Here is a 17,541-nt window from a genome sequence, read left to right on the forward strand (position 1 = left end):
TTCACTTGCCCCTCACCAACCTCGTCGAGCGGCACACTCCTCTCCCACCAGGATCCCCCATTCCCAAGCCAACCCTCCATGGCGCTCGAAACGCTCGTCCCCGCAAGCTCTTCATCGACGACGCCCGCGCGTTGAAACTCGTACGGCACCCAGCGTGTTTCTCCAGCTTGCCCCATTGCCACTGGGTCAGAATGTCGGCGCGAGCAGACACCCAAGGTCGACGACAGCAGCTCGAGCGGGAGATCCACAATGGTCACTAATTATGTGAGACCGGCAAGCTTGGCGTTCATCAGCACCCGTACCGCGGGCAGCACGTCCCAGCACAAGCCATCGCGCGAGCCCCCGCCCTATACAGCACAATAACTGCACACTTCACATCCGATGCTTTGCTAATGACAACTTGCAACCCAAACCCACGCGCTAAACTAGGCCGCATCACGCTCGACGCGGGAAGCGACGCGCGAGGGGGCAGCCGACGCCCTGCGCGACTCAGCGTCCTCCTCCCTACGCACGATGGACACGAGTGGACCGGCGTAGTGCTTGCGCGCGTTGGCGAAGTACCACCCCGCGGCGATGACGGCAAATGCGACGAACACGACCGAGGCATAGTTTGTCGTCTCGGCCGTGACGGGGATGGCCGTGGCTGGGGTGAGCGGGACCCTTGGGCTACAACTTACGCATGCTGAAGAGGACGATGGAGAACGTGATCCACACCACAGCGATGATGTTGACCGTGTACCCGAGGGTATTGCCGAGCGGGTATGCCGCGCGCTTCATGTGCTCGCGGCGGGTGAGGAGCGAGCAGAGGATGGGGAAAGCGTACGAGCAGCCGAGGCAGATGGTCGCCACGCCCGTGAAGGCGTTGAAGGCGGCCGACGAGCCTAAGTACAGCAATCCGAGGAGACCGCACACGACGGTCGAGAGCGCCAGTGACCAGACAGGGACGCCACGGCGCGTGTTGACACGCTTCCACCACTGGGAGCCGGGGATGCCGCCGTCGCGGGAGAAAGCCCATGTCGCGCGCGAGGCAGTCGTCAGCGAGCCGACTGACGCGAACGCCCAGATGCCGAGCACGAGTGACAGCAGGCCCATGGCGGCCGGGGCGGAGTGAGTCACCATCTTGAAGAGGAGGGGCATGGGCTGGCCGGAAGGTACGGCGAGGAGGGCCTCAATGTCGAGGGGGAGAACGACGGCGATGGGGATCTCGGGTAAGCGGGGCCACTAGGCGGGGGGCTCACGAGCAAGACGATGCCAGTGACGAAGGCCGCGGCGACCGACAGCACCATGGCGCGCGGCACCTCGCGCTCGGGGTTGTGCACCTCCTCGCACAGGGCCGAGACTGTTCCGTACCCCGTGAGGACGTAGGCTGCGGAAAGGAGGCCGACGAAGAAGGACCATCCGTCTGGCCAGCCCGAGTTGTTTGCAAACTCGGAGAAGACAAACTTGCCCGAGTGGTAGTGGTCTGACTTTGCGAGCAGGGTGACGATGATGCTGGGGTGAGTGGGGACCCGGCTTGCAGCTCACATGATGGTCGACGTGCCAGTCCAGTAGAGCACGAACGTGTTAAGGCGGTCAATGTAGCTGTGGTCAGCGGTGCGCGAGGCCTGACCCACTCATTGCCGTAGAGGTTGATAACGAACTCGACGGCCAGTGCCGCCCAGTACACGAGCAGCGTCTGCCACGCAGTCGGGACGTAGTCCTCGTGGAAGAGGGTCACGGCGGCGAGCACGAGCTGGCTGCCGCCGAACGCGATCGAGCCGGCCAGCCTGGGATCAGCGCCGCGCGGCTGGGCACTCACGTCCAGTTGGACACGACTGCAAACCACCCGGTGAGGTAGGACGCGAAGCGGGAGAACTTGGGGGGCGAGAGCATGGCCGACCAGTCTGGGGTGAGCGGCGGCCGGGGCCATCACTCACAGTACACGCCGCCCGAGGTCGGGTAGACTGAGCAGCTGGCGGTCAGGTCAGCCGGTTGGTCGTGCGTTGGTCGTGCGCCACACCGCCACTCACATCTCTGCCAGGCTGCTGGCCATGCACATGGACACGCCGGAGACGAATGTCCACTGTGCGTGTGAGCGGGCATTCCGATCGCATCTGAAACAAACGGCGGCCGGCCGATAGCGCACAGAGGCTAGCCATCACACCATCCGCAGCTCATATCTTGACAAACTCACGCCATACACCATGGTCACGGGCCCGCCGCAGGTGAGGAACGTGCCGAGCATGAGGCTCACGCCGAGCGGCACGGCCATGATGGCAAAGCTGAGGCCCAGCACGCCAATCATGGTCATGTTGCGCTTCACCTCCTGCTGGTATCCCAGCTCTGCGAGCTTTGCCGCCTCGCCCTGGTCCTGGTACTGCTCGGTGATCTCGCGCACATGGGCGGTGTAGGCCGCCTTCTCGGTATTGCTGGGGGTAAAGCTGCCACCGTACGGCACGGCGGCGGGCTCGACGTTCGTGACGCTCGGTTGCTTGTCGGACATGGTGGTGGGGGGGGGGGAAGGGATGTGTCGAAGGGTCGAGAGTGGGGGTCCACTCGTCTCCCTTTTATCATCTTCCCTCGTCCTGTTCGCAGGGGCCAGGGCAGCCGGCGTTCAGACAGCAGTGCAGAGGGCAGGGGTCGAAGTGCCTCCCCAGCGCCTCTGTTTGGCTGGCTGCCTGACCTGGCTATCACGCTGCGCGCTGTTCGCGCGCTCGGGATACGGATACTGCCAGCCCCAGCGCAGCAGCTGACTCAGAGGAACGCGGGCAGGTTAGTGCCCGTCGCGCGCGGTGCGGTGCGGTCGGTCGCTCGTGCCGGTCGCGACGGTCGCGCCATTTGCGACACCTTGGCAAGACCCAAGAGCCTTGATTAGACGCCCCAGCCAGCTATCGGTCGGCACCGATTCCGGTCTCCGCTCCCTCCGCTCCCTCCCCCACCCACTCGCGACGCCACGCCGCAGGCAGCAGCCACGCTCGCCTGTGGCCTCGCTTGCCTGGGTCCGAGACAGAGGCCGAGAGAGGCCGAGGTATAGACGATGGCGGGGTGGCGGCCTAGCCGAGCTTGGCGACGTTTTATCCGTCCTTGCGAGCTGAGCGATTACACCAGGCACGGGCTGGTCGAAACATGTCGTTTATCGCGGCGAGCAGCTTGTTGCCGGCGGCGAGTGACGTCGTGTTGGTATGCGCGCGCGTGCCGTGGGGTTGGCGGAATGCGTGAGATATGCCGTGGCCGACACTGCGTGGGATGTGCCCTGGCCGGCAGTGCGCCGCCGGCAGCTAACGGGTAGATCTCGCTCTCGTCGCCTTGCTGCTCGCTTGTCGGGCCTACTGCTTGCCATCTGGCGACGTTATCACGGGTGTATGCTCGTGGCAGTGCCAGCCTCGTCGATCGACGCAGGCCGCCGTGCGGAATCCGGGGGCAACATTCCACCCGAGGACGCGCCACGCGCCACGGCTGGCCGTCGTCTGTTCCGGTGCCCCATGGGTGGTGAGCGTCTCTCCATTGTTCTCCCCGCCCCTCGACGCCCGCTCCACATGCAATGCAGTGCCCTAGTCAGTGTACAACAGTATTATGCCAGTCCCCCGCCCTACCCCACAGTGAGCTCGAACACCTCGCTGCCAATCTCGTCCTCGTACTGCCCCGGAGACCAGATGCGCAAGTGCTCGAGCGGGAGGTTGTGGTGCTCTCTCAGTTTTGCGTCCCGCCGCGCCGTGTCGAGCTCGTGCTCTAGCTCGAGCCAGAACGGCGGTTCGCCCCGCTCGCAGGTGTCAATGGCGTCGAGGTATGATTCTTGGCACTGCCGTCAGCCCTCCCCCGTCCCAGCTACCCACCAGCTCGGTCACCTGGTCCACGAGCTCGGTCTCGATCGTGCGCGTCGGGTCGAGCCGCGCCAGCCCGAGCACGGTCACGACCGTCTCGGCACACAGGCGCGTCACGATGCCGTCGTACAGCCAGTGCGCGAGCACCCGCCGCCACGCGCGGTAGTACTCGCCCTGCACCGTCGTCAGCCCGCCCGGCGCGTACCCCGGGCGGAGGTTGAGCACGAGGTGGCCGAGCGCGGCGTCGACGTGCGGCGCGACCTGCGCGGCGAGCATGCGCGCGAGCCACGGCGCGTCGTGCGAGTAGGCCAGGTTGAGCGCCAGCCCCGTCGTGCCGGCCGGCACGTTATAGCTCGCCACGTTGGCCGCGCGCTCGTACACTACTCTCTCGGACGAAGGGAACACGGCGACGGGGACATGCCGCTGCCGCATGGAGGGGAACGCGACGTGGTCGTCTCCCGGGTCGATGCAGAAGTGGAGCACCTGCGAGACGACTGCGGCCGTCAGCTATGCGCCAAGGCCGGCGCCGGGCAGAAGCGGCCTGGGCAATCGTGGCAGCCGACAGCTGCCCCGAGACGCGCCGCCCCCCACTCACTCGGCGTAACCGTCACCCGCGCCGCCTGCCCCCACTCTGCGTCGTCGAGCTCGGGCGCGCGCGCGACGTCGACCCGCGCCCACCGCTGCGTGTACGTGTCGACCAGGTCGTCGTCGGTGAAGCGGTACGTGCGTGCGGGCGGCGGCGGCGCCGAGCTCGTGAATGTCCGCGGCGCGGTGGCCGAAAACGCTCGTGAGGGCGCCGTCGTTGGCCTGGCCGAAATCTTTGGGGGGTAGCGGCAGCACAGCGCGCCCGAGCGCAGCGATGCCGCCGGCCGTGGGGCCGTCCTCGTGCGAGCGGACACGAGCCTGGCGGCAGCGGGGGTGGGGAGCCGCATGTCGTCGTCGGTCGTCGTCGTCGCTGGCGCTAGCGCTGGCTGTCGTCTGGCGCACTCTGGCCGGAGGGAGAGAGCAAAAGCAACAGCAACAGCAAAAGCAAGACCAAGACTGCTCGCGACGTGTCGGGATGCATAGCATAGCTCGTGGTGCAAAGAGTGCTGTAGTAGAGCCGACTTTCGGCTTTGTTGTGGCCCTTGTTCCGCCCCGCGCAAGATTCCCCGTGGGCAGCAAGGGCAAGGCGTGGGGGCCGGCCCGGTGGCGGCTTGGCTTGTTGGCGAATGACGGGCGGGTTTGACATAAGCAGGCTGCGCTACGCGGCGCCAAAAGGATAATTGTATTCGACATTGACATGATTCGAACATGCGCTCCCGAAGGAAGTTGATTTCGAGTCAACCGCGTTAACCACTCCGCCACAATGCCTTGTACAAACGTTACCAAGCCTGGCTCGTCATGAGCGTGCGCTCCCCGGCAACAACCGCAGCCATTGCCGCCAGTCGGAGACGCCCGAGCCGCATGACGAGATCGAGCCGAGCCGAGTCCCCTGGGGGCTCTCGACGTTGCTCTTCCATGACAACTCGCGCGCCGCGGGTCCTCGGTCTCCTCCTCAACCCCCGCCGCAACATGTCCAAGTCAGCCGCAGCGCGCTCCTTCCTCCCCGTGCTGGACGAGGACCGGCCGTTCCTGCGCAAGCCGGTTGCCGACCCGCCAGTCCCCCGCCCCTCGTCGAGGCAAGTGCCTCCCCCCTGCCCCGCTCACGCCCAGCGTCATGCTTCTCTCACCCAGCAACCAGCTGCTGCTCCTGCACCGGGTGAACACGTCGTCGGCCTTTGCGTCGGCGCACGTCTTTCCCGGCGGCACGCTGTCCGAGTTCCACGAGAGCGTGCCGGGGGTAAACGACGCAGACAGGCACACGGACAGCAGGGCGTACCGCCTGGCCGCGGTGCGCGAGACTTTCGAGGAGAGCGGCATCCTGCTCGCCAAGCGGCGGGGCGAGGCCGCGCTCGTCGAGCTGACCCCCGCCGAGCGGACGGCAGGGAGAAAGGCGATCCATGGGGACAAGGTTAAGTTCCTCGACTTTCTCGCCGGCATCGGTGCCGAGCCCGACCTCGGTGCGTCGGCCCTGCTATCGCACCCTGGCTGACCGCCCCCAGACAACCTCATCCCCCTCACGCGCTGGATAACCCCGCCCAACGCGCCAAAGCGCTTCTCGGCCCAGATGTACCTGTACCTCCTCTCTGCCGACGCCGACGCGGCGCACGACGGCGGCCTCGAGCACACGGACGCCGAGTGGGCCCCAGTCGGGGAGTGGTACGAGCGGGCGAAGCGCGGCGACATTATAGTGTACGAGCCGCAGGCGTTCCTCCTCGCGCTGCTGGCCGACTTCTTCCCCGGGCCAGGCGTGCTCGCCACGACGAGCGAGAGCGGGGGGAGCGCCGAGGCGCAACGGCGACGCCTGCTCGACTTTATCCGCGCCGTCCCGACCGGGCCCGGCGACGACGCCACCAGCAAAATCCCCTGGGCAGACAAGGTCATCTGCTCGTACGTCCTCCCCGTGCGCAGGGAGGACGGGTACCTCGTCATCGGGCTCGAGGAGGCCGGCCCCGAGTTGGAGGGGCAGGGCCGGGGCGGGGACGGCGCAAGGGTGGTGCTGGTCAAGTCTGAGGCCGGGGGGCCGCGCGGCGCAGAGGTGAGGCTGCGGCGCGATGTCGTCGGCGAGCCGTCCAAGCTGTAGCGGGTGGCCAGTGCAAGCTGTAGAGTCGTGGGCTACCTCCAAGCTGGCGTCATTATGCATACAACGGTGATGGTACAGGTGTGCCTCCTACTTCTCCTGGATCTCAAGCGCAAACTGCTCCGGCCCAACCCTGCTGCAGTACTCCTCGCTGCTAAGGAACGCGAGGTTGTTCCACGGCGCGAAGGCCGCCTCGTGCGCGCTGCGCTCTTCCGCCGTGTCGGGCCCCGCTGCGCCGCCCTCGCGCATACGCGCCGCGCGCGTCGGCAGGTCCTGGCACTCGTACGCTTCCGAGCACTACCGTCAGCGTCGTCCCCCAGGCCAACGCACCCAGCGCCACACTTCGCGCCTGATACTCTCGCACACGCTCGCCTCGCCAGCCGCGCCCAGCTCGGCGTCGACGAGCGTGTACCGCACCGTCCTGAGGTGCGCCGCCATGCCGCTCGTGAGCGCGCGCACCAGGTCCCACTGCCACTCGGCCGCATCTCTCTCCCTCCGTGGCGCGGCGCCGTCCAAAGAGAAGAGGAGCACGAGCTCCTCCACGGTGGAGGGGAGGCGGAAGTTGGCGAGGTACGCCATCCAGCTGCGCGCGGGGTCGAAGCGCAGGTTCAAGACCACCTTCGCCACGCCCTCGGGGAGCGGGTACTCCATCGGCGTGTGCCGCGCGCTCTGGTCCCCCGCGGGGGTGTAGGCCAGCATCTTGGTCGGGCGGAGCGTGGCCAGCGGGGCGGCGTACGCTGGCCCGGCGGGGCGGGTCACGACTAGAGTCAGCGGCGCCAGTAGCGCACACGTACACGGCGTCATGGTGATCTTGGCGGCGTGCGCTTCGGGCCGGTGGTACTTCTTCGGCGCGGTCTCGACGACGATGCGCGTCACGAGCGACTGGTACGCGAGCACCGTGCCGGCCGCGTGGGATGCGGGGCGGTGCGGGGTCGTGCGGGGTAGCTGGAGGTGGGTGGGGAGCGCGGCGCGGCGCGGCGCGGCGCCGAGGAGCGCGAGGAGCGGGGTGCGAGCGAGTGCTGGCCTTGGTGTCATTGTCGTGCTGGTCGAGAGAGCAGAGGGAGTGGCCAAGAGGGAGTGGCCAGAGTCGAGTGGGAAGGACGCGCCGTCGCGTGCGTGCAGCATTGTTGTGACGGACCTGTCGGGTAAAGCGTGCCGGACTCGGATCGGTCGGTCGCGGGTGGCGGGTGGCGGGTGGCGCGCAGCGCGCGGTCGGAACTGGGACGTGACGACACGGACACCTCTTGGCAGCGTCAGTGCGACGAGTGGGGCGACATCATGCTCCAGCATCGGGGGTGAGGTGCTCCGTTGTGCTCCGGCGGGGAAGTGGGGCGGCAGCTGGGGCGACGGCTCTGGATGGTCCGCGGCGGCGGCTCTGACTCTGGCGCTCTGCTCATCGGTGGGCCAGATGCAATCCAAGTACAGTCTACGGCGTATAGACCGTACAAAGCCGCTACACGGTGCTCTGAGGTTCGTCCAACAACGCGCCCGCCCGCCCCGGCGACAGGTCCTACCTAGTCCTCGCCCCCCTCGATGGCCCACTGCCGGGGCCCAACCGCCCGCCGGTACACGTCCCGCTCGACAAACACCATGTCCGATACAGCCTGGAACAGCACATCGGGGTCCACATCGTAATCCTCGGCCCACGCCCACGAGGTCTCAAGGAAGTAGCGGCGCACTTTCTCGTGCACCGCGGCACGGAATGCTGCCTCCACACCCTCACCGCTTGTCGGCACGCGGCCCCACTCGGCGTCGACGCTCTCGAGCCCGACGATCGTGAGCTTGATTGCTGCGGGATCGGGCTGAAGAGTTTCGAGCCACCACCCCCGGTCCCACCATTTCCTCCACCACGCCTCCAGTATCCACGCGGCCATGCCCGCCAGCCAAGCGGGCTCCGGGACGAACACCTCGTCGTCCTCCCGGTCGATGGGAGGGGGCTCGGCCCAAGCCCCCGCCCGGGAGAGGATGACGGTGAAGTCCTCGAGTGATTCCAGGAGGTCCCCGTACGTGTAGGACTCATCTCGCCAGTCTAGTGCGTCGTTGAAACGGACGTGCAGGACTATCCGGCGGAGGCCGGGCGGCACGATCTCGTCGAGCTGGATCCTGCCCATGCGCGGCGTGCAGACCGGAAGGAAGGGGGCTAGTGTGTTGACGTCGGTCAGGGCTATGAGCGTGTCTGTCGGGGGGAGGTAGGGGGAATGGTAATTGTTCAGTTCGCTTGCGTCGCAGGAAAGGAGACGGATCGTGTCGAGTCTGGTCGTGGTCTCGGCGAATTCGAGGACCATATAGTTGTCCAACGGCAGTTGGGCAGTGAGCGTGCGCGTGTGTCGCATGAGCGCCTTCATCCGTTCGATGACGGCGCCCTTGACATTGATGCTGCGCCGCGTGTAGGCCGCCAGCACGACCATGTCATCATACACGTAGTGCTCCATGTAACGAACGTCCACCTCGAGGTGGGAGAAGAGCAGCGCTGAGATGTATGTGTTTGCGCGTCTGCAGATGAGGCGAAGCGTTAAGAGGGTCGCATGATCGGTGTACGAGGCGACGGCCTCGAAGATGTGGGGGTATGCGTCATAGTCGAGAATTGTTGTTGATGTTGTTGGTGTTGTGGTTGTGGTGGTGGGAGAGTCATTGTCGAGACGTTGAAAGACCAGGGCAAGGTGGAGGGAACGCCGCTCGGCGTGCCGTGGCCGCTGCCCTCGTTTCGTCAGCTCGGCGCGGCGCGGCAGGCCTTACCCTCTGCTCTATCGCAACGTAGACACAGCGTACGGCGTAGTGGCCATGCAATGATTCTACTGGTACAAGCCGCGACACACTGCCCCGAGGCTCATCGGACGCCGCGCCAGGTCGAGTGGAGCGACGCACCGTTGCCCACCGCCCGGTCCTACTCCCCCATCTCGAGGGCCCACTGCCGCGGCCCAACTGATCTCCGATACACGTCCCGCTTGACGAGTTTGATATGCGCCACGGACTGGAGCACCACGAGGCGATGTTTCTCCCACTGCTCAGTCGACTCGCTCGTCCCCGACCACACGTCCCCGAGGGCCACCCGCCCTTCCATCAACGCCTGCGTCATCCGCCGCCCCCCCTCCGACTCATTAGCCTGCTCCTGCTCCTGGAGAAGCCACTTGTACACGCGCTCCGCCACGTCGGCGCGTAGCGCGGTCGCTAGGCTCGTCCCCTTGGGCGCCACACCGCACCACGCGGCATGGGCGTCCTCGAACCCGACGATCGTGAGCTTGCGTGGGCCCTTAGACGCCAGGCCTTCGGCCCACAGCAACTCGACCAGCTTCGAGACCATGTCCGGTAGCCAGTCGGCGGCGCGGCGGTCCGTAGGCCTTTGGTGCGGCTGGGGCTGGGGCTGGCCGTCGGGGGCAGTGGGCGGGGGTTCCATCCGCTCTGCGCGGGAGAGGATGACGGTGACGTCCTGGACCCCGTCTACCTTGGGGGCAGACATGTAAGAATTGTCTCGCCACTGAAACTCCTCGTTGAATCGGACGTGGAGGACGAACCGGCGCACGCCAGTGGGAAGGCGGAGGCCAGTGTTGAAGTTCATGACTAGGGGCGCCACGGAACGCAGTCCTGGTTCGAGGTAGGGGGCGAGGGTATTGACATCGGTGAACCCGATGAACGTGCTGGCTCCGGGAAGAGTTGTGGGCGCGCGCTGGTCGACAGAGCCCGGGCCGAGTTCCGGGGCGAGGAGAATAGTGTCCAGCGTCGACGTGGTGACGGAGAAGTCGAAGCTCTTGAGGGGGGATGCGATGGTGAGCGTGCGCGCGTACCGCAGCAGCGCGTTCATCCGCTCGACGACGGCCCCCCTGACGCCGATGAATCCCTTGGTGTACGCTGAGCGAACGGCGAGGCGGTGGCCTGCGGCGTCGGCGTCGAACACGTATAGGTGGGAGAAGAGCAGCGATGAGATGTCCGCATGCGCGCGTCGACACGTCAGCCGGAGCTGCAAGAGCGTCGCGTGCTCGGCGTACGAGGCGACAGTCTCGAAGATGTGCGGGTAGGCGTCATAGTCGAGCGCCGTGGTGGTTGAGGGAGAAGGCATTGTGAAAGTGCGCGCGATGGGTTGCGCGAAGTTGAAAGTGGTGAGTGGTGCCAGTGGTGACGGGAGAGGCGCGTTTCGGCGGGGTAGGGTGGCTACGGTTGGCCTCGTCAGCGAGGCACGGCCTCTCTCACCCTCTGCTCTGTCACACCCGCGCACCAGACGCGATACATACATGGCGTTCGCACAACAAGACGATGCTTCTACGTTGCGACACGGCGCGCTCGCTCTGGGGCCAAGGGACGACCCATTACCCCGCCGCCTGATCCTACTCGCCGGCCTCGAGGGCCCACTGCCGAGGCGCAACTTCCCTCCGGTACGCATCCCGCCTGACAAAGGTAATGTCCCACACGGCCTGCAGCACAGCGTTGCGATACTCCTTCCACGGCTCGTACGAGTCGACCCACTGCCTCTCCTCGACGACGAACTGCTGCAACCGCCGCTCCTCGACGAGCCAGTCGTTCACGCGCTTCATGACAGCGGTGCGCAGCGCCGTCTCTACACTTGCCCCGTTCAGTACCACGCCACACCGCTTGGCATTGACGCCTTCGAGCCCAACGATCGTAAACTTGCGTGGGGTCTCGGACGGCGGCACGTCCTCGGGCCACAGCCACCGGATGAGCACCGACACCATGTCTGGTAGCCAGGCGGGACTCTCTCGGAACGGCAGCTCACTCGCTGGGGTGTTGGCGACCGCTCCTGACGGCGATGGGTCGCTGCGTGTTCACCGAGAAAACGACGAGGTACGAGCCTAAGGACACATCGCGATCGCCGCCCGGGTCCAGGTAGAGCCCCCATGAGTCGTAGCGGAGCTCAGCTTTACCGTCGTGGAGCTCTATGTGGCCGTAGAGCAGCGACGTGATGTACGCATCTGCGCGCCTGCCCAGCAGTCGGAGCTTCAAGCGCGTCGCATGGTCGGCGTGCGAAACGACAGCCTCGAAGAGTTGGGGGTACGCATTGTAGTCGAGCGTTGTGCTGGGCGAAGGCATTGTTGTGATGCCAAGAACCACGCGCTTTGGAAGGAAGGCTTGGATGACGCACTGGTGCTGGCGGCCCGAAGGAAGGTCGAGGTACGGCTGCCGCCGGCGGCCTCGGGCGCGCGGGACCGCCGTTGTGTTGCTCTGCCATGTCGCGCTGATGGCGACGGCACCCCCGTCGCCGTCGCCGTCGCTGTCACCATCAACAGAGTGGGCTGGGTGCAATGCCGAGCCCCCGGCGCCTTGCTGATCATTGCAGGGTGACGCCATTTGGGTTGCCCGTCAATCTCCGCCCCGTCTCGGCGACCTTCCCTGGCTGCGTGCGGCGTCAGCGGCGTCGGCGGCGTCGGCCTCGCCCTGCACCTTCCCTGCGCAATTCATCGCCGGTGCGCCGTCGTCGTCGAGGACAATAAACTGTGGGCACGCACACGAGTGTTTGCAGCTCGGCGCGTCGATGCCGGCAGGGCCAGTCACTGGGCGTCCAACCGGGCAGTCTCCATGACCCGGTGTGTTTGCTCGCGTTTTCCTCCTCGTTGGATGCAGGGATGCTCAGGATGCGCCGCCCCGAGAACAATGCCGAGAGGTGCGCCGCGCGCGTCGCCGTCGTCGCCGCCGTGTCCCGTGTCCGCTCCGCTGTGCCTCTTGTGCTTGTAGGGGTTTATGGAGATCCCGCCTGGCTGTCGCGGGACGCGTCAAATTCACGACCGGCCGCCTTCCCTTGCGGCATTCTACTCTGTCTGAGTTGGGTTGACTCCAGGCACCTCACCCACCCCACGCAGTCTGCCGGTTTTTCTATCCCTTGGCGTCGTGCGTCGCGCGGATGTGGGTGGCCTCAAAGCCGCCTAAGCCAGATCTCGTCGACCTAGCTAGCAAGCAATCTCCATCGTCAACTGTACAATCCCCAACTCACTCATCTCGTTCCCAGTCACTGCTGGCTCACGCACAATGCTGCCCTCGGCGCGGTCCCACCAGCGGCTCGGCGTCGCGGCCCTCGTCTTCGCATCGCTCATCTTCCTCTACACGTACCGCGCAAACCTCGACCCCTACGTGCCCGACGCGTTCCGAGAGCCAGGCAACTACCGGCCCCAGTCGAGCTGGAAGCCCGGCGCCGTCAACCGCACCGCGCCTAGCAGATACGCATGGCGTGAGGGCTGGTTCAAGACAAAGCTCCCCGAGTCGCAGCTCGCCCTCCTCGACCGCCTTGCCTACCACCCTCAGGAGAGCTGGCGCGACGACACGACAGACTACAAATGGGTCGTGAACGCGCGGTTGACCCAGCTCGCCGCCTGTCTCGCGAGCGGGAGGTGTCACAAGAACGCTGACAAGGTGGGTAAGGTGTGGGGGGAGGCAGAGCGGTGGAGCAGGGCGTGCACCGGCTCTTGGCAGCGAGTGGGACCACGCCAAGCGTGCTGCGCGAGGGCTGTGACGAGGTGATGGAGTCTCCTAGCCTCGGCGTCTTGCCGCCCTCGCTCACGATCTCTGACCACCGCTAACACACCCAGATCATCGTATTCAACCACAACTATTGCTACTGGGGGTTCGGGAACAAGGACCCGATCCCTGGCGGCGAGGAGGTGTACTGCAAGGCCATGCGCGAGTCGTTTGAGCGGAGCGGGTTTACGGTGTTGAACGCAGGGCCGGAGGACTTTTGTGAGTGGATTGGGTGGTTGTCCCTGGTGCAAGTGCTGAGCCTCCAGACTTCCTGCAAGAGATCTACGACCGTGTCGGCGAGAACATCGTGCTCATCCTCACGGGCAACCCGGACAACCCGCAGCCCAAGTTTGGCAAGCTCGACAACGTGATCAAGACGGCTCAGAGGCCACGGGGCATCCCCGCATGGAAGGTGAGCGCGGTGGGAGCGGGTCCTCGTTCGTAAGCTGACACGTCCAGCTGTTCTACTTCACGTTCTGGGCAGATGGCGTCGAGACGCCCACCGGCCCATTCTCGTGGTGTATGCTCGCAGAGTCTGGTGTACCGAGGAACGTCACGGTGTCATTGTCGCGCGGCAAGGCGATCGTGCACACCGAGTTCGACGACCTGAAAGTGTGGACCACGGACGGGGACATGCCTGGTGAGTGCGACGTGCGGCCAGCCCGGATTCCGCTGACGGCTCAGGCGCCCCTGCGCGCGTCGGATGGCCGGCGGCCCGCGAGGGCACGTACGTCGGCTTCGGCGACGGTGTGCCGACCGACTGGGAGGTTGTGCCGTGGGAGAAGCGCCCGAACCGGGTGTACATCCTCGCCAAGACGGCGCGATACTTCAAGGACTCGTGGTTCCCGCTCGAGTACTTTGAGCGCGCGTACGCCGAGCTCAAGGGCGAGTTCCCCGGGCTCGAGTTTGTCGGCGGCTGGTTGACGACTGGAGCGGACGCGTACGACAAGGTGCCCAAGTTCTTCAAGAACCTCGGCCCGTTGAAGCCGGATGCGTTTGACGAGCAGCTCAAGCTCGCCAAGGTGCTGGTGGGGATTGGAAACCCCAAGACGAGCCCGACGCCGTACCGCTCGCTCGCGATGGCCGTGCCGTTCTTGAATCCTGTAAGTGTAGCGCGAGGGGCATATCCCTTCCTGTACCTCCACCCTTGACTCCCTTGCTAACCAGCCGCAGCACCAGATCCACCAGCACAACGCCGCCCTGTGGGTCCCGCAGCACGACACGATGCAGGCCGTGCCCCCGCCCTACGTCTACAACGTCGACGTCAAGGTCTACGCCGAGTTTGTCAACGCCCTCCGCAAGGCTCTGAAAACGCCGATCGAGGAAACCCGCTTCGCGCGCAACCAGCCAGATGTCTACGACAAGCGCCTGAGCGACTTTGCGCTGCGCGACTGGGGTGCCGAGGCCAAGCACGCGCAGAAGCACGGGCTCGGAGTGAAGAAGACGTTTGTCTACTAGGGACGGGACAATGGCCTGCATGATACGCGGCACCAGGCGCCGCAGAGAAGTCTAGATCTGTATTCTGATAATGTTACATTAGAGTGGGTGGTTCCAGGCCGGGCTGTCCGGGCGGGCTATCGCTCGAGCGGGCCAGTGTACCACAGTCGCCCGCTGCGCAGCCAGTCGTCACGGAGGGTGCGCGCCTCTGCGGCGTCCTCTGCGCGGCCAATCACTCCCGCGACGTGCGCCCACTCGTCTTTGCGCCCCGCGTGCTGGAGGAGCAGGTCAAACTGGTCAGCGGCGAGCACGTCGTCGTCGGCGCAGAAGCTCAGGATGCGGCGGAGCACCGGCTCCGGCAGGCGCAGCAGCGTGCTGGGGTGGCAGCGCGTGCAAGTGCGGCACGGGCAGGGCGCCTCCCCGCGGAAGACGATGCGCGCGGGCACGAGCACGCGGAACACGGCGCGGCGGACGCGGCGCGCTAGCGCGTCATTCCGGCGCAGGCTCTCGATGATGGAGCGGTGCGACGTGTTGCCTGGCGTCAGCCCACCCTTGCTCCCCACGCACCGAGGTCCAACTCGCCCACGTGGCTGAGGGTGCGGTGCGCGCGCACCGCGCCCGCGACGCAGAGGTACAGGTACTCCCTGTCCCCTGGCAGGACGCGGGGCAGCGCGACGCTCTGCAGGCCAGGGGTGCGGGTGCGCAGCCAGCGCGCAAAGTGCGGTATGCTGTCGCGCGGGAGGTCGAGGTCGAGGTCGATGGCCGAGCTGGGGGTGCAGAGCGAGGCGAAGAGGTGCTCGAGGGTCAGGGGGTCGCCGGCGCGCAGGGAGAGCTTGAGGCGGGGCGTGTGGCATGTGTTCAGGCGGACCATGATGGCGTCGACGTCTTCGACCTGGCGGGTTAGCGAGCGCAGCGAGCGGCGGGGAGCCGAAGCGGGGTGGAAGGGCCGGGGGACAAGCCACGTACCGCCCGCAGCCGCGCGCTGAACTGATACCCCGTGTTGTAGTAATTCCGCTCGGTGACAAACCCGTCGAGCAGGCTGCGCGCGAGGGGACGCAGCGGCGCGAGAGGGTTGGTGTCGGCCCCCTCAGGCGCGCCGAGCCACGGCAGGCGCGCGCCCCCTGCCGGCGTCTTGATGCCCAGTATCGGGTCTGGGTTGTCAGCGCTACAGCGGGCCAGGACCTACGGGCACTGGGGAGGACCATGTCTTTTGCTCCGCAGAGGGAGGATGGGCGGTTGAGCAAAGTCCTTGGCGGCATGTGCAACGACGCTCGGTGGCGTCGTCTTGGGCTGGGTGGGTGGAGGCGGGGCCCCTGGTGCTGGGTGGCGAGCGGGGGCGGCGGCGTGGTGAGCCGGCGAGCTGGCGCCGTCGGCGTGCGCGGTGTCGGGGGTAGCGTGCATGTGGGGAGGAGGCCGGGGTAGGACACGATGCATGCACCGCGGGGTGGAGTCTCGGGGTGCCGCGGCGCGGCGCCTAAAGGACGGCGGCGGCGGTGCACGCGCCAGACAACACCGCTGCTCACCGCCACCGCCATTGCCATTGTCCTCGGCCTGGCCTACGCGCAGTCGGCGGCGACGACAACGACGGGGACGGCATTGATCTTCCTCCTCGTCTTCCTCTTCCGCCCATATCCCTCGCGCCGCTCTCCAGCTGAGCGCGGCTCGCCGACACCCCCACCCCACCACACCCGCGCACACACGCGCGTCTCTGTGCGTCCTCGTCCTCCGCATCCAGCGGCTTCTCTCCCTTCCTCGTCACTCTTCCTCGCCCCCAGCCCACCTACTACCCCTCCCACGACACCCCACCATACCGTTCACCTACGTCTCCGCCCTCGCCGTCGCCAAGCGCACCAGCGCCAGCACCAGCACCAGCATGGACAAGCCGCGCATCCCGCCGCCGTGTGAGTTGCGCCGCGCGGGCGCCGTGCGTGCCGCTCGCGGCGCTGACTCCGACTCTCACTGCGCCCTCCGGCCCCCGTCGCCCTCGTCGCCCCCGCCCCCGCCTACGACTCCGACCTCGCCCGCCCCGCCGCCGCGCGTAGACCGCGATCTCCGTATCGCCGCGTTCGGGCGCGTGCCCGCCCTCGAGTGGCCGCCGGTGCGTACGCCGCCGCCGACGCGCAGCCCGCTGCTTCCCCTCGTCCCCCTTGCCGCCCGCCTCGGGGGGCTCGTCAGCGCCGTGCCCGAAGACCAGGGCTTCTTCAGCTTTAATGCCGCGCTGCAGGGCGTGAGTGGCCTGGAGGGCTCGGCTCGTGCTGACCGCCCAGCTCGCTGATATCCCCGCCATACTGCACGCGCTCGCCACCTGCCCCGTCGTCCAGGTCAGCCTGACCTTCATCGCACAGGACGTGCCCGCGACACAGCTGCTCTTTGACGAGCTAGAGCTTCCCGTCGGTCTCAGCTACCTCGACCTGAGTGCGCTCAACCTCCCGCGCGCCGCCATCCCCAACTTTGCCGCCTTCCTCCGCCGCTCGTACGCGTCGGGCGTCGAGCACATCATGATCCCCAAGACGGCGTTTGTGGACCGCGCGGCGCTGTTCGCAGCAATCTCGTCCGTCGTCGAATCCCACCCCACGCTCCACCACATCAGTAGGTGGCCAACGTGGAGGGTTACTAACGCCAGACCTCCCGGGCCTGGTTGTGCCATCCCAGCGTAACCGGGCCGCAAAGGCCGCGGTGCGCGCCGAGTTCCGGGGGCTCCTCAACGCCGCGCGCGTCCTCAGTCACATCCGCTGCGACTGCACGATCTGCGCGCGTTCGCATGCGCTCGAGTTTGGCCGCCCCCACGCCAAGCGCCTTCCCCCGCGCGCCGTGCGCCGCATCCTCGAGTTTGCAGCCGACGACTTCACCCCTGCGATGGTGGGCAAGATCTGCGACCTTGTGGAGAAGAAGACCGACTTGGCGCTCGTGTCGGCCACACTGGGGTCATATCGCGATATCGGATACCGCACGCGCGCAGATGCCACCGACGAGTGGATACGCAACGGGGGGTTCTATGTGGCCGGGGTGCGGAGGGAGGCGGCGTGAGCGGCGTGAGCAGGAGGAGGGAGTAGTGAACAACGTCATGGGGCCGTGGTCACAGCATGCAGTGGTTTGTAGCGTGCTGCGGGGTGTGTAGAGTCAGTCTCCTGGCCACTCTGCGAGTCGGTCATGCAGAGGTGAGCGACATTAAGCAACTGACAA

General features: G+C 66.5%; 11 protein-coding genes and 1 non-coding gene across 12 annotated transcripts; 3 read left to right on the forward strand and 9 right to left on the reverse strand.

The window, feature by feature from the left end:
* Window positions 1–425: 425 nt before the first annotated feature.
* Window positions 426–2,482, reverse strand: Q8F55_002969 (uncharacterized protein; the record flags this gene model as incomplete). Its single annotated transcript, XM_069351533.1, has 9 exons — window positions 426–643; window positions 678–1,203; window positions 1,239–1,491; window positions 1,525–1,581; window positions 1,614–1,766; window positions 1,799–1,883; window positions 1,917–1,951; window positions 2,010–2,062; window positions 2,174–2,482. The coding sequence occupies 9 exons, from the start codon at window positions 2,480–2,482 to the stop codon at window positions 426–428; spliced, it is 1,689 nt and encodes a 562-aa protein (XP_069211919.1).
* Window positions 2,483–3,568: 1,086 nt separating this feature from the next.
* Window positions 3,569–4,732, reverse strand: Q8F55_002970 (uncharacterized protein; the record flags this gene model as incomplete). Its single annotated transcript, XM_069351534.1, has 3 exons — window positions 3,569–3,778; window positions 3,813–4,294; window positions 4,396–4,732. 3 exons carry the CDS (start codon window positions 4,730–4,732, stop codon window positions 3,569–3,571), a joined length of 1,029 nt encoding a protein of 342 aa, XP_069211920.1.
* Window positions 4,733–5,072: 340 nt separating this feature from the next.
* Q8F55_002971 lies at window positions 5,073–5,153 on the reverse strand. The gene has a single exon. It is a non-coding gene; the product is annotated as a tRNA-Ser (tRNA).
* Window positions 5,154–5,354: 201 nt separating this feature from the next.
* Q8F55_002972 (uncharacterized protein) lies at window positions 5,355–6,465 on the forward strand (the record flags this gene model as incomplete). Its single annotated transcript, XM_069351535.1, has 3 exons — window positions 5,355–5,455; window positions 5,496–5,842; window positions 5,885–6,465. 3 exons carry the CDS (start codon window positions 5,355–5,357, stop codon window positions 6,463–6,465), a joined length of 1,029 nt encoding a protein of 342 aa, XP_069211921.1.
* An 87-nt stretch (window positions 6,466–6,552) lies between these two features.
* On the reverse strand, window positions 6,553–7,497 carry Q8F55_002973 (uncharacterized protein; the record flags this gene model as incomplete). The annotated part of the gene is made up of 3 exons (XM_069351536.1): window positions 6,553–6,759; window positions 6,793–7,223; window positions 7,257–7,497. The coding sequence occupies 3 exons, from the start codon at window positions 7,495–7,497 to the stop codon at window positions 6,553–6,555; spliced, it is 879 nt and encodes a 292-aa protein (XP_069211922.1).
* A 479-nt stretch (window positions 7,498–7,976) lies between these two features.
* Q8F55_002974 (uncharacterized protein) lies at window positions 7,977–8,894 on the reverse strand (the record flags this gene model as incomplete). The annotated part of the gene is made up of 1 exon (XM_069351537.1): window positions 7,977–8,894. One exon carries the CDS (start codon window positions 8,892–8,894, stop codon window positions 7,977–7,979), a length of 918 nt encoding a protein of 305 aa, XP_069211923.1.
* Window positions 8,895–9,346: 452 nt separating this feature from the next.
* Window positions 9,347–10,516, reverse strand: Q8F55_002975 (uncharacterized protein; the record flags this gene model as incomplete). Its single annotated transcript, XM_069351538.1, has 1 exon — window positions 9,347–10,516. One exon carries the CDS (start codon window positions 10,514–10,516, stop codon window positions 9,347–9,349), a length of 1,170 nt encoding a protein of 389 aa, XP_069211924.1.
* A 265-nt stretch (window positions 10,517–10,781) lies between these two features.
* Q8F55_002976 (uncharacterized protein) lies at window positions 10,782–11,147 on the reverse strand (the record flags this gene model as incomplete). Its single annotated transcript, XM_069351539.1, has 1 exon — window positions 10,782–11,147. One exon carries the CDS (start codon window positions 11,145–11,147, stop codon window positions 10,782–10,784), a length of 366 nt encoding a protein of 121 aa, XP_069211925.1.
* A 37-nt stretch (window positions 11,148–11,184) lies between these two features.
* Q8F55_002977 (uncharacterized protein) lies at window positions 11,185–11,502 on the reverse strand (the record flags this gene model as incomplete). The annotated part of the gene is made up of 1 exon (XM_069351540.1): window positions 11,185–11,502. One exon carries the CDS (start codon window positions 11,500–11,502, stop codon window positions 11,185–11,187), a length of 318 nt encoding a protein of 105 aa, XP_069211926.1.
* A 933-nt stretch (window positions 11,503–12,435) lies between these two features.
* Q8F55_002978 (uncharacterized protein) lies at window positions 12,436–14,379 on the forward strand (the record flags this gene model as incomplete). Its single annotated transcript, XM_069351541.1, has 6 exons — window positions 12,436–12,816; window positions 12,993–13,140; window positions 13,188–13,333; window positions 13,381–13,561; window positions 13,606–14,024; window positions 14,095–14,379. 6 exons carry the CDS (start codon window positions 12,436–12,438, stop codon window positions 14,377–14,379), a joined length of 1,560 nt encoding a protein of 519 aa, XP_069211927.1.
* A 116-nt stretch (window positions 14,380–14,495) lies between these two features.
* On the reverse strand, window positions 14,496–15,563 carry Q8F55_002979 (uncharacterized protein; the record flags this gene model as incomplete). Its single annotated transcript, XM_069351542.1, has 4 exons — window positions 14,496–14,893; window positions 14,926–15,250; window positions 15,325–15,509; window positions 15,545–15,563. The coding sequence occupies 4 exons, from the start codon at window positions 15,561–15,563 to the stop codon at window positions 14,496–14,498; spliced, it is 927 nt and encodes a 308-aa protein (XP_069211928.1).
* A 668-nt stretch (window positions 15,564–16,231) lies between these two features.
* On the forward strand, window positions 16,232–17,385 carry Q8F55_002980 (uncharacterized protein; the record flags this gene model as incomplete). Its single annotated transcript, XM_069351543.1, has 4 exons — window positions 16,232–16,259; window positions 16,401–16,585; window positions 16,626–16,947; window positions 16,982–17,385. The coding sequence occupies 4 exons, from the start codon at window positions 16,232–16,234 to the stop codon at window positions 17,383–17,385; spliced, it is 939 nt and encodes a 312-aa protein (XP_069211929.1).
* Between the last annotated feature and the right edge of the window lie 156 nt (window positions 17,386–17,541).

This window comes from Vanrija albida, assembly GCF_041260175.1.
Source record: "Vanrija albida strain AlHP1 chromosome Unknown contig_2, whole genome shotgun sequence".
NCBI lineage: Eukaryota > Fungi > Basidiomycota > Tremellomycetes > Trichosporonales > Trichosporonaceae > Vanrija > Vanrija albida.